Raw genomic sequence first — 12,968 nt, forward strand, 5'->3', positions numbered from 1 at the left:
CGCCGACGACGATCACGACACCGCCTCTTCAGCGTCAGAAGCAACTTAACGCTCCCGCGTTAAAAAAAGATCTTTAAAGCGGCAACTGCTTCAATACAAAAGGATGGATTACTTCGGCCGAACACCCACTGCAAACGTGAAACCTGACCGCCGCCACGTAAGTTTCCGCGAGTACCGCCAGCTGCCGATCGTCACTAGCGGAGAGGCAGTGCCGCCGGCTGTTGGTGGATCTTGCAGCCATACTATAAAAGCTCATGGATGCCGCTCAGTTCAAGTGCGTTTTCGAGTTTAATAAATTATGCTTACTGGATGTTTTCTGTTCGGAATCTACTGCTACTTAAAAGTTCGATTAGTTGAAACTGCAGTATTCTTAAGAGATGAAAAAACGTCATGGGAACAGAAATCTCCGTGAATTCGTCTGCACTTGGACTTGTTTTCACTTAAGTCCAGGTTATGCTCCTCCAACTCTCGCGACTCCGTAGTATCGAACAGGAACTGCGGAAACTGCCTCGTCAAGTAAACGCGAAGGCGGAAGGTGTCGTGCAGGCGATGGCGGGAGTGCAACGTCTTTGCTTTGGAGTCCTGCCAGCAAGCGCAAGTATATCTCTTGCTTGCGATAGCGAGTCCATGCGAGTAAGATGATCCGTGCTGCTTCTGGCTAATCGCGAACGAATGAACTAAGCTGGAGGAACTGTAACAAACAAATACACCCGGACGGGATAAACCTAATGTGCAGAATGCTTTCAAACGAAAGCAGTAAAGCTTGATGGAGGAATTTTATTTCCTGAAAGACCACTCTGCTACGGGAACCCTGGCGGCTTCAACGGCTGCACCTTGTGCACAGTACATAGTACCTTGCGCTGAAGGCCTTGTGAGCACAGCGGCATCGATAAGAACACCCCTCGCAGTGCTTCAGCTGTGCACTTAGAGATCGAGTTACTGTAACGCGTAAGCACTTCCTCCTGCTCCAAGACTACTTAAACCGTAAGCATGGGCCAGAGCGGCGGTTCTCCGCGCTTCACGTCGTAGAGACCATCGCTCGAAGACATCAACCAGTAGATAAGTTGCCAGATCACATTAGTCTGCACAGTAAGTGTCACACTTTTTAACTTATCATGAAGATGTTTTTACATCCCCTTACGCTCTTTTCTTGCTGACTTTCTTCATTTGTGCTTCGCTTTTGCAGAACAGCAGTTAGAAACTCGGCCAAAGTGCACCCTATCTTCTTAGTGCACCCTATGTGCACGCTTCATTTTCTCTTGTAGCTCTTAACTGACATCTGAAGCAAAATGAAGATTAGGAAATTGGTTCGCGGCATCGTACTATTCTTGGCCTTTACCGCTCTGAGTAGCTCGGTGCTGCCAGAAGCGGGGGAGCGATCGGCGATCGACGTGGCGGAGGACGCGGCGAAAGAAGTTTCGAAGGCTCTCCTGCGCATCAGGGGTGAGTTAACCTTCATTTTTTGTTGGTTGTGGGCAGTGGTATCTACGCTGTTGTCGCGAATGCTGTCGTAGGTAAAGAAACAACTTCATCTCTGAAACACGGACAACATATGCATGTTCGCTGCTTTCAAGCCTATTTCTGGACGTGCTCAATAAAGACCCACTAGCACCCTCGGGTTTTGAAAAGTTTTTTCAGGGCGCGATATTCAAATCCTCATAACGAAGCTAGAGTTGCTGTTCATCAAAATTTAAAATGAAACTAAGAACTCAGCTACAGTTTGCGTTTGAATGGAATTAAATAATTCCTTCCGCAGGTTGCTGTGATCTGCACTCGGCTCGAGTGGTCGATTATTGTTTCGGATGTCTGTTGGTGATGGCTTTGAAATGTGTTGCCACTAGACGGATAATGTAATTTGGCCATGTCAGCCATTTCCATTACAAAAACAGAAGTTTAGCCGTGGAAGCCCCGTTCGAATTTACTCTGCGAAAAAAAGTGAATGGTGGTCACATGCCTGGCAGTGACGAAATTCAGTGCCAACTGGCATGCGATAACGATTGCGCATAGGTGGCTGGGTGTCTTGTGGACAACGCGTGCAGTATTCCAGTGCGGCTGTTACGCTTCCACGCCGATGACATTTATCCCTGAACTGCAACAGATGCCAAGGGTGTCCAGTGTGCGCAGTCACTTTGCTCGCGCAGACATTCTCTATCCTCGGAACTGCGCTGACCTGCTGGAAGCTGGCCAGAGGACGAGTGGCATATACACTGTGTTCCACAAGACGGCCGGCCGCACTGCACAGAATGTCTACTGCGACATGGAGACGGACGGCGGGGGTTGGACGGTGAGGCAATGCTGTGTTCCTACAATTTTAATTATGTCTCCCATATTTCTTTCGTCTAGTTCAAAATCTTAGCACTTACAAAGAAGCAAAGAGTATGAAAATTGGTTTTTGGGGACAGGAAATGGCGCAGTACCTTTCTCACACCTCGGCGGACACCTGATCCGCGCCGTAATGAAAGAGATAGAGGAGGTTGTGAAAGAAAAAAGGAAGAAGGAGGTGCCGTAGTGGAGGTCTCCGGAGTAATGTCGACCTCCTGGGGATCTTTAACATGCACTGACATCACACAGCACACGGGGGCCTTTGCGTTTCGCCTCCATAGAAACGCGGCCTCCGCGGTTGGGTTCGAACCCGGGTACTCTGGATCAGCAGCCGAGCGCTCTAACCACTGAGCCACCGCGGCGGGTAGCAAAAAACATATTTCGTCAATATGCATATGTAGTATGCTTTGAATCGTACTGCTCATCCGCGTTACATTTACGCATTGGAGGTAAGCCATTGCCCAGCCTTCAGGATGAACCGGAAACCGAGTTAGTGCTTCCTCTTTTGAGCTTATCAATCGGCGTTTTCCTTTGCCTCTTTTAAGAGAGCAGCTCTTTGGCGCCCGTCCGTGGGTTAGCCGCGTCGGCGTTGGCCGTCGTAAGGGGAGCGGCCTGTGGAGGTGTGGTCTTTGCATGCGGATTGTACAGCAAGGCGGACATCATCTATGTGAGAGCTCACTGAATAAATGGTTAATAAACTAAAATAAAGTAATCAAATGTTTTACTTTTGGTTTTTGCGGCCAACAGTATTTTAGTAAAGGGAAGGCCGTCAACATAAAAGCTGAGCGCAGTTTTGAAATTTTCTTTATCGGCAATAGAGTGCGATAATTTAAAAACAAACTCCGAATTTTAAGTAAAAAATACGCGTCTAAATACGCATAAAGATGCCTTCCCGGAATGCACATTTTTAAACTGGCGTCGCTTGCATTTCTAGTGCAACACATACGAGGCGGTTTGTATATTTTTTGGCCGTAAAAGCAGTTAACGTGATTTCGCGGACAATACTACGTCCAGCGATGCCATCTTAAAACGGTGCAGTGCGCGAAGCCAAATTTCTGAGCTAGAAACATGGCGATTTCTCAGTTAAATAATTCCAAATGCTGCATTGCCGATAAAGAAAATTTAAAAACTGGACACAGCTTATATATATATATATATATATATATATATATAAAGTAAATTTATGTTCTAATCTTGGAGCCCTGTTAAGAAGACTGGATCCCGGTCGAAACATCACTAAAACCTTGAATACTTTTTAAGCGCGTGTCAGACAACCTTATAACAGGGCACGTTGCCCACCGCCAGGTGGGCTGGTGAGTAGCTTGTCAGAAAACCGCCTTCAGACTAACAGAGATACACACAAACAGACAAACACACCACGACTAAATGCGGGGAATGGCCGCTATGAGTGCTAGCGCGCTAAAAATGTTTAGAAACATTTCATTACCTGATATCTTTGGTACCGTGTGTTCTTTGTTAACACACTTCGGTAAGCTCCCATTGCCACTGGCTTGAATAGCTTGGCAATAGGCGATTTCAGGGGGCAGTAAATTCTTGCGTAATAAATGCTATAATCTTTTGCGAGGCCGGTGCTTCAGCAGGGAAGGGAAATCTTCCATCAAGAAACACTGGTTTATTGGGAGCTCATAAGCGTGCGTTTGCGTTACATTTGTAAAGCAGAAGTTTCAAAAGAGCGGTTCATCATGCGGAGCACCTTGAAAATTCTTAAACAACAATGCGGTGTTATATCTGTGTTTGCTGGAAGCGTGCACTGATTGCAGAAAGAATGGCAATTGAAGGTCCCGTGTACGTGCCATGAAAGTTTCGCTTTATATGGATACACAGGTGATCCAGAAGAGAGGCCAATACGGAAACAACGCGTTCTACTTTTACCGGAATTGGACCGAATATGCGAATGGATTTGGGGATCCTGCAAAAGAATACTGGATAGGTAAGTACACTTGAAAATAGGCTACAACAATTTATATACAAGAAAAAAATTACCAGCAGTGGCCTGTGGTAAACACATTGACATGGCAGCGCGCAGGTGGCGGACTTGCGGGATTGCCGACTTAAGTTTTCTGTTACAAGCGAGAGCGACAACAGAAATAATCAGCGAATCTTGCGCTGTGTGTTACAGCTGTCTGTTGTATAAAATATCTAGTTTCGGGGGATACAAGATAGAAATGGTTACATACGTAACTACCTAACATGTTACGCCGGGGGACTTTATTCAATGTTCAGACACGCTGAATTTTTGTGCTGAGGTTTCTATATGGAAATGTAATTTTCGTGAGTGGTACACATGCTGTTCCGCTGTTACGGACGCTTACTGAAGGTGAAAACGTTCGGTCAGATCCGGAGATGATCACCAGTTCAGGGAACTAAATAGGAAGATCAAGTCTTTGCACATATAATTGTGCGGTTGCGAATTTGAAATATTTTGAATATAAGTAAAAAGTGTTGTGAGCCTAAAATACTTCAGGATCGAATAACGAGGCGGAACACAATTAACAGAACAGGGTTTCCACATTCATGTGTTAGAGCCTTTCACCTTGCTGGGGATTGGAACCATTGAGTGGCACAGTTATCTTGTCAGCTATATCGCAGGTAGGAACGTAATCCTGGCTTACAATGTCACGATGATCAGGAGAAAAACATTTCAGGCTGGAGCGATGTTTAGGCTCAATAAAATAGTATATGCGTACTCATACTGAGCAAAAAACAAAAGTGTTCCACGCTATCATGCAACGCTATTGGTTTGTGTGAAAACTATACTGTGTAAAGATGCATGCCTACATGCCACACTAAGTCTGTGTCACTGTCAGTGAAGCCTTGCCCTCAACTACAAGACGGAAGCTTTTGAATACATTCATAATTATTCGATTTTTTTAAATTATGATGTTATTTCCAATATTCAAAACACAGAAGGAGAATTTTCGAATTTAGTAATATATTTCAGATGATAGTATTGTATTTGCATTTTCAATATTTGAGCATTCGAAGACCTCTGGTAGTCATTCATTTCTTCGGGAGATCTTAAGCTGCTATATGACACTAAACTTGAATTATTAGTTTATTGTGGTGAACTTGCATCAGTACAGCGTATATAAATGAAAGATAACTAAGGTGAAAACCCACGCACTCTTTCGATAACACTGCATGCGGTTGGTAACAACATTTAGAGATAACCTTGAGGTTGAGGCTACAGATGGGACTAATCTTGCGTTAAATATGCAAGCAACTCACGAAAACGGAATTAGGTGGTGGCGGTGTTCGACTACCCGCTAAAGGAGAAGGTCAACCCATCGCTAAGAAACTGAACCCTGTCCGAAGTGGAGGAAGAAGCCGAGGCAACCGCTAGGCCAAAGTCTGGCCTTTCGCTAGTAATTACCACATATATTCTAGGCGCTTGCCGGTGGTTCTCTAACGGTAGCAGCGGCCAGGAAGCGGCCGTGATCTTAAAGGCCGGCGGGGAAAACAAAGAACACTCCGAACTTTGGTGTCCGGGGCATGATGGCATCTTTGGGAATCTCCAGGCCAATATCATAGCCGTAGATTACGTTACGCGAGCGAGGTCAGAGGCTGGAGAGACCGAGGATTTGACCCGTTCTGACATTTTGGAGCACTTCCAGAGAATCAGAAGCCGGGATCCCCCGCTCCCCTGGGTATTATAGAGGAAGCATTCAGCGTCATAGTGGCAGCGCCTAATTCATATCGATGTCTCTTTCTATACAGTGAGACACTACATCCGACCGTATGCAGGGACACGTGTCCCTGCTGCGGAGAGGAACTCATACTGTACCACTCCATATGGGGCTCTCAGAGAATAGATGCAGTAGCCATAATTGACAGCACCGCGCCGAAACAGTGGGAGGCTGCGCTGTCCTGGTGGTAAGCGGAAGACCAGCTTTGTTGCATGGGCTAGCCAGGCAGCAAAGGCCGCGGGAGTCGCAAAATGAGACCCAACCACGGGAACTCTGCAAGAAGAAGCTTCTCTACCATACAGAAACAGCACGTAATTACAATTGTTAGCGAGAATAGTTTTTTTATATATCTGTTGCCTTAACAAGTGCGTAGAAAACTCGCAAGAGTCAAACTGCCACTCTGCGACTGCAGCAACCGCGCTCACGTCAAATCAAGGCTTTTGCGCCATTTAATTTCATCAGCATCGTCATCAGCCTGACTACGCCCACTGCAGGGCAAATGACTCTCACATGCCTCTCCAATTAACCCTGCCATTTGCCAGCTGCTGCCACTGTATTCCCGCGAAGTTCTTGACCTCATCCGCCCACCTAACCTTCTGCCGCCCCCTGCTACGCTTGCCTTTTTTTGGAATCCACTCCGTTAACCTTAATGACAGTGGTTACCTTGCCTTCGCATTACGTGCGCTGCTCAAGATCATTTCGCTCTCTTCATTTTCACTCAGATATCATTAACCCGCGTTTGTTCCCTCACTCACTCTGCCTGCTTCCAGACTCATCACGCGGCACCTATCACTTTTCTTTCCATAGCTCGCTGCATTGACCTTAATTTATGTTAAACCCGTTTCGTTAGCCTGCACGTTTCTGCTCCGTAGGTTAGCACTGGGCACCATGCTATTCCCGTACTACTGAATGAGTAAACAATTTACCACCAGGAAACATGCAACAAGCAAATTCTGTAGTGCTCTTCCTTTTATTTTTTGCCTCGCAATATTGTATGAAAGCCTGAAATCAGCCGGTAAATGTCAAGTTTACTCGCAGGGAATAATGCACTGCACACGATGACCGATGGTGACCTGATCACGTCGCTTCGGATATTTTTGGGAAACACCTCGGTCACTGGCAGCTTCGTCGAGTACGAAAGCTTCAAGGTTGAAGACGAGCAAAACCATTTCAAGATCCATCTCGGGCAATTCCTAGGCCCCAAAGGTATGTTATGCGTCGTGCAAATCCTTAGAGATGTAGTAATACGTCTCGCAAAAAATGTTCTTACCGATTAGCAAAAATGTAACACCATTACAAAATTGCGAGACAGTTTGAGCTTCAGGGAAACAACGTAGAGCAAAAAACTTCAAGGACTGATAAAGAGGGACACAAACAGCGCTGTGCGTGTCCGTCGTTGTTCTTCACGGTCCTTTTTAGTGCACCAGCTTTATATATATATATATATATATATATATATATATATATATATATATATATATATATATATATATATATATGAACCTGCCTACCGTGTAAGGCGACAGCTCATTTAATCGTGAGAGGTTGCTCGGGAAGAGCAACCAGGGTCTCAACTCTTTCCAAGTAACTCAACTCCCAGCGATCGCTTGACCGCTACACCACTGCGCCAGGAGTAGAAAGAAGACTCTTAGGGACCTCTAGAATGACAAACTCTGCACATATGGACATTAACACAATGTCGTTATCCCAACAACTGCCATCCGTGAGCACTAGATGTGAACACTGGAACCGGAGGGAACAGAGATGCTAGCGCTACTATTTCGCATTTGGCCTAACTACCCAACTTGATCATCATTTTGTTTGCGCTGCGTTGTTTCCCTGCATCATGAACCATCAAGCCCAAGCATCTATATTACTAGGTTTAAGCTTGGCGCGTACTTACCTCTACGTGCACTACTAATACTTCGAACGCGTTAACATCGTTGAGTCACGAATCTGGAGATATAAAGCTGGCGGCTGCGAGTCCAAAACTGCAAGTGCCGCAGATGGTGAAGTTCGCATTCACAAGAGAACGATTAAGTATAACCGTGATGCATTCAGCTTGGAAGCAATCAGAACTTCGCTTTGGGCAAGTGGCATTTGTGCTGTGATATGGGAGCCGTCTTGATTTTGCCGCAACCTGGATATTGTTATCATAGAGGTTCGCATATGAACGATTGTTTTGAAATTCAGGCAATGACAACCGTCTATCTCGGCATATAGCACGTTTTTTTTCCGAATTCGGTACTAAGACGAGAGAAAATGAGTTGGACGGGCACCATATTGCGCCTTAAAAAGGCCATGGCGAAAGAACTTCTGATACTGATTTAATTGGGCATTTTGTAGTTTTTTCTATACATGTTCTCTGTTACTTCTCTATTCACAGCGTTCCTAGTAATTTATCCGTACTCTTCAGTGTACCTGTCAATTACCGGGCAAATGATATTGCAAAGAACTACGTGGTTCATTTCGGTCAGCTTCTAGGCTGACGACTGTGTGTTATAAAATATTAATAACTTAGGATCAATTCAGATTATCGAACGATTTTATGAAGATAATATGTTAGTGTGACCAGTGGGATGTGTACTAATTACGATAAAAAACTGTTCATGCGCAAACAAAGAAAAGGAATCCCCTCCTCTTCGACTAAAGTGCAACAAATGTTTACTTTGCGGAGCAAAACGCTAGAAGTACTTAGTACATCGAATCGGGTATACCCACTCCTGGACAGGACACGATTACAACGTCACATCTAACGGCCTCCAGAAACTAAAATTTCTTCGACGTGTTTTCAAGTTCACCCCCCCCCCCCCTGCCATCCCCATCCCCCAGTTTAGGTTCCCTCATGTATAATACTATTGTTCGCCCCATGTTAGGATCATCATCATCATCAACCTGACTGCACCCACTGCAGGGCAAAGGCCTCTCCCATGTCTCTCCAATTAACCCGGCCCTTTGCCAGCTGCGCCCACCCTATGCCTACGAACTTCTTAACCTCATCTGCCCACCTAACCTTCTGCCGTTCTTTGCTGCGCTTGCCTTCTCTTGGAATCCGCACCGTTACCCTTAAGGACCAGGGTTTGTCTTTCCTTCGCATTACATGCCCTGCCCAAGTCAATTTCTTCCTCTTGATTTCGACTAGGATGTCATTAACCCGTGTTTGTTCCCTCACCCACTCTGCCTGCTTTCGGTCTCTTAACGTTGCACCTTTCATTCTTTCTTTCCATGGCTCGCTGCGTTGTCCTTAACATAAGCATAACCCTCTTCGTTAGCCTCCACGTTTCTGCCCCGTAGGTGAGTACGAGCAAGATACAGCTGTTGCACACTTTTCTCTTTAGGGATATTGGGAAACTGCTGTTCATGATCTGCGAGAACATACCATATGCGCTCTTTCCCATTTTTATCCTTCTAGTTATTTCCCTCTCATGATTCGGATCAGCTGTCACTACCTGCCCTAAGTATTCATTTACCAATTTCAGCACCTCGCTCCCAATTGTGAACTGCTGTTCTCTTGCTAGGCTGTTGAGCATTACTTTGGTTTTCTGCGTGTTAATTTTTAGACCCACCGTTTTGCTCTGTACGTTCAAATCATTGATCATGCGTTGCAATTCACCTCGTGAGTGACTCAGCAAATCGGCGAATCAGCGAATCGCAGATTATTTAAGTATTATTTATTAAATCGTATTTCCAACTGTTCCCAATTCAGGCCTCTGAATACCTCCTGTAAACAGGCGGTGAATAGCATTGGCGAGATCGTATCTCCTTTCCTGGCGCCCTTTCTTATTGAAATTTTATTGCTGACTTTGTGGAGGACTGTGGTAGCTGTGCATTTCCACTGAGTCGAATGCTTTCTCGTAATATATGAAGGCTATATATATATATATATATATATATATATATATATATATATATATATATATATATATATATATATATATATATATATATATATATAGGGGTTGATTATATCCTGCGCATTTCTCTATCACCTGATTGATGGTGTTAATACGATCTATTGTTGAATATCCTTTACGAAAGCCTGTCTGATCATTTGGTTGATTAAAGGCTAAGGTTGCCCTGACTCTATTAGCGATTACCTTAGTAAATATCTTGTAGGCAACGGACAGTAAGCTGGCTGACGCAGACGAGAAAACACCGCCAACATATCGGTTTGCCCCTGCTGCGGGGCCGTCGAGTCAAGGCTGCAGGTGATTTCATTTGCTCAGACCACGCTTGAGAGCAGCCCAATCATGGCGCGCAAGTGCGTTAGTCACGTGGTTTATTTTGTATTTTGCTGCCTTCTTTGTAGCGGGGGAAAAAAGACACACGTGAGGGTTTCCTTATTGTGAATGATAGAGTGGGTGTTTCCGAAGGTGCTCGACAACTCTTCAAATGCAATTTGTTGCTTGAAGTCAATATTTATTAATTTAGATAATTAAACTATTAATTAATTTCGAGACAAAAAATGCCTGTGGTGCGCATGTTGGCTGTCACCAATATGCAACTGGTTTCACTCGCCAGTCTCTAAGAATTTATTTTTTAACCCTTGACCCTAGTTAGCTGGGACACCCGGTATAACGGATCGTAAGTATAGGTATCAATTAAGGCTCTACGCGCCCACTGTTGCTATGTGATATAGTGTGGTCACGTGGTTACTGCTTTGGACAATTTGACCTTCATTGCAGACAGACGTGTCCTTGAGAAACGTAAGTAGTAAGATCTGACCTCCTAAATATTCGCAGGGCTCATTTGAAAACCAGTACTTCGATGATTTAAGATAGGAGACGTGGAGCTCATCTCGCTTTCAGTCTGTATTGTTCTGAGCTGCTCTGCGTCGAGGCGGTGCAAAGCGAGCAGGAGTTAGCACGGTGCGCATCAAGTGTAATTAATCCTAGTAAGGAAATTCATGCAGAATGAAAGAAAGTGCTTCTGAAGTTTGTGGAAGAGAATCTTCAGCGCTACATTACGTACGGCACTAACGAGAAAATGATCGCGGCTGTGCAAGCTTCAGTAAATACCTTAGTGTGTTCAGCGTATGCCATGGCCGGTGTCTTGTGCTTTGATTTAGTACCCTAAAGGATGCCTACGCAGTGGCTTGCAAACTGGCACGTCAAGCACTGCTCTTCCTCTCGGAGCAGGGTTGCGAAAAGTATCGATGCAGAGTCAGGTTTGTAATAAAAAAACTGTACTGGTGATCGTAATGAAGTGACAAGCAGCACAGGTAATCGGCCCAAAATTGCAAATGTATGGTTTCTCTCTGGTTCTTTTTAGGACCGGCTTTACCAATACCTTTCCAATATTTGGGCCGATTGCCCGTGTTGCTTCTATTTGAAGCGAGGCAATTAAAGGAGAGATGGCAAATGCTGTTATCGCAGTTGAAAAAATGCATTGCAGAATCGCACCCTTGCCCTAGGAAAAAAAGCATGACATTTTTTTTTGTCTTCTAGGCTGGGATGCCATGAGTTCGTCGAATAGCTCGAAGTTCTCAACCTTCGACATTGATCTAGATATGTCTCGAGACCACTGCGCTCAGAAATACAAGGGAGGCTGGTGGTACAGCAACTGTTACGAAGCAAACCTGAATGGCCTCAACCTGAACGGCCACTACTTAGTGAATAGCGGCGGCATCGAGTGGTTAGTGCCTCGAACCACTGAACCCGGTGCGCACTACTCCTACCCGTGGGTCCGCATGATGATCAGGCCTGCAGGGTTTGTGAAGAAGAGGCCGCTAACGCTGAACACTGTCATTTAGTGTGTGGAGACACTGGGCTGCTGGAACGTGCCATCGGACGCAAAAGCGCTTTAGTATTGTTGTCCTATAAGCAGAATACATCAAGTTGAAAGCGATCTCATGTATCGGCCATCTCATCGTACAATATCCAGAGGGTCATGTAGGTTGTATAGAGGCAAACTATGTTTGACAAGTTTCAGGAAGGGTAGTGTTTTGACTATACAGACCCCTGTCCACTCATGAAAGGATGGGTTGTATTAATCAACACTCTAACGTTTAGATATTCATCTTGGCTGGTACTGAGGCTGTGATTACCGATGACATTGATGCGTTTTGCAAAATATAATATTACAAAAGGGTACACGTCTGTGTGTATAAGTTTCTGATCCACACCATATCTTATGAATGCCGCATACTATTATTTGCACCCTTTTAACTATGTGTGATGTTTTCTGACATATCGAGCACTGGCTCTTTGTGCAAAGTGAAGTTTCCTTCATAAGGTAGAGCTTGCACTGGAAGCGAATCTGATATTCGTATTACTCTTGAAGATCTTGGACATTATTGCCCTATTTTCATCATGTGAGTTATTTAGTACCTTTTTTTTGTTGCTCCCTGGTCAAAGACGTAATTGCGTTCATCAACAAATCGGTTGTTTTGTTTTTTTTTTGTCGCATGATGCCACACTGAGGTTGTTCTGCTTCTCCCTCATTATATCAAGAATACATAAGCTAAGTGCATTTACTTCACTCCGCAAAAATATCCTTTCCTTTTTTAAAGCGTGATAATGAGCGATGAGTTGCACAAAATGCTGTCCTGATGACTCTTATGCTGTGTTGTGCAACCGCCGCCGATGAATAAAACAATGTTTCGTCGGCTCTGTTAGTGCTTAATTATACATATTAGTTCTGTTATTATCTCACATAATCTTTGTGCTGAGTAAAGAGAGGACATTAAAATGTTTTCAGCGCATAATTTGCAATTATTTTTTTACCAAGGTGATTAAACACTGCATATATTAAACGGAGTTTGTTGACTCGTGTCTGTGGAAAATGCGCATTTGGAAAGCGCTTTAAGTGCAATATCAATAAGTAGGTAATTTGCTAGCGTGTAAAGTACAGTTCAGTTCAGTTTTCTCCACATGAATTATCAGTTTTTCCTGATTCCAAAGCAGCCCTTCAAGGTCTACAAGCTTCTTAATGACATGG

At 44.5% G+C, this 12,968-nt stretch overlaps 1 protein-coding gene across 3 annotated transcripts; it reads left to right on the plus strand.

Moving 5' to 3' along the window:
• Positions 1-1,001: 1,001 nt before the first annotated feature.
• On the plus strand, positions 1,002-12,750 carry LOC144118776 (techylectin-5A-like). Of its 3 annotated transcripts, none has more exons than XM_077651604.1 (6): positions 1,002-1,089; positions 1,266-1,443; positions 2,142-2,284; positions 4,168-4,273; positions 7,068-7,235; positions 11,477-12,750. In XM_077651604.1, the coding sequence occupies exons 2-6, from the start codon at positions 1,290-1,292 to the stop codon at positions 11,779-11,781; spliced, it is 876 nt and encodes a 291-aa protein (XP_077507730.1). In that variant the 5' UTR covers positions 1,002-1,089; positions 1,266-1,289; the 3' UTR covers positions 11,782-12,750. The 3 variants fall into 3 exon arrangements, with proteins under 3 accessions (XP_077507730.1, XP_077507728.1, XP_077507729.1); XM_077651602.1 differs by having other exon boundaries at positions 1,003-1,089; positions 1,187-1,443; XM_077651603.1 differs by having other exon boundaries at positions 1,003-1,089; positions 1,231-1,443.
• The last annotated feature ends 218 nt before the right edge of the window (positions 12,751-12,968 follow it).

Source organism: Amblyomma americanum, chromosome 2 (genome assembly GCF_052857255.1).
Source record: "Amblyomma americanum isolate KBUSLIRL-KWMA chromosome 2, ASM5285725v1, whole genome shotgun sequence".
Taxonomy (NCBI): Eukaryota; Metazoa; Arthropoda; class Arachnida; order Ixodida; family Ixodidae; genus Amblyomma; species Amblyomma americanum.

Excerpts from the sequence above, each read along its gene's own strand:
- LOC144118776 (XM_077651604.1), top strand. The coding sequence starts at position 1,290 with ATGAAGATTAGGAAATTGGTTCGCGGCATCGTACTATTCTTGGCCTTT. Across the intron at positions 2,285-4,167 it reads CGGACGGCGGGGGTTGGACG|GTGATCCAGAAGAGAGGCCA; the intron begins GTGAGGCAATGC and ends ATGGATACACAG. Across the intron at positions 4,274-7,067 it reads TGCAAAAGAATACTGGATAG|GGAATAATGCACTGCACACG; the intron begins GTAAGTACACTT and ends GTTTACTCGCAG.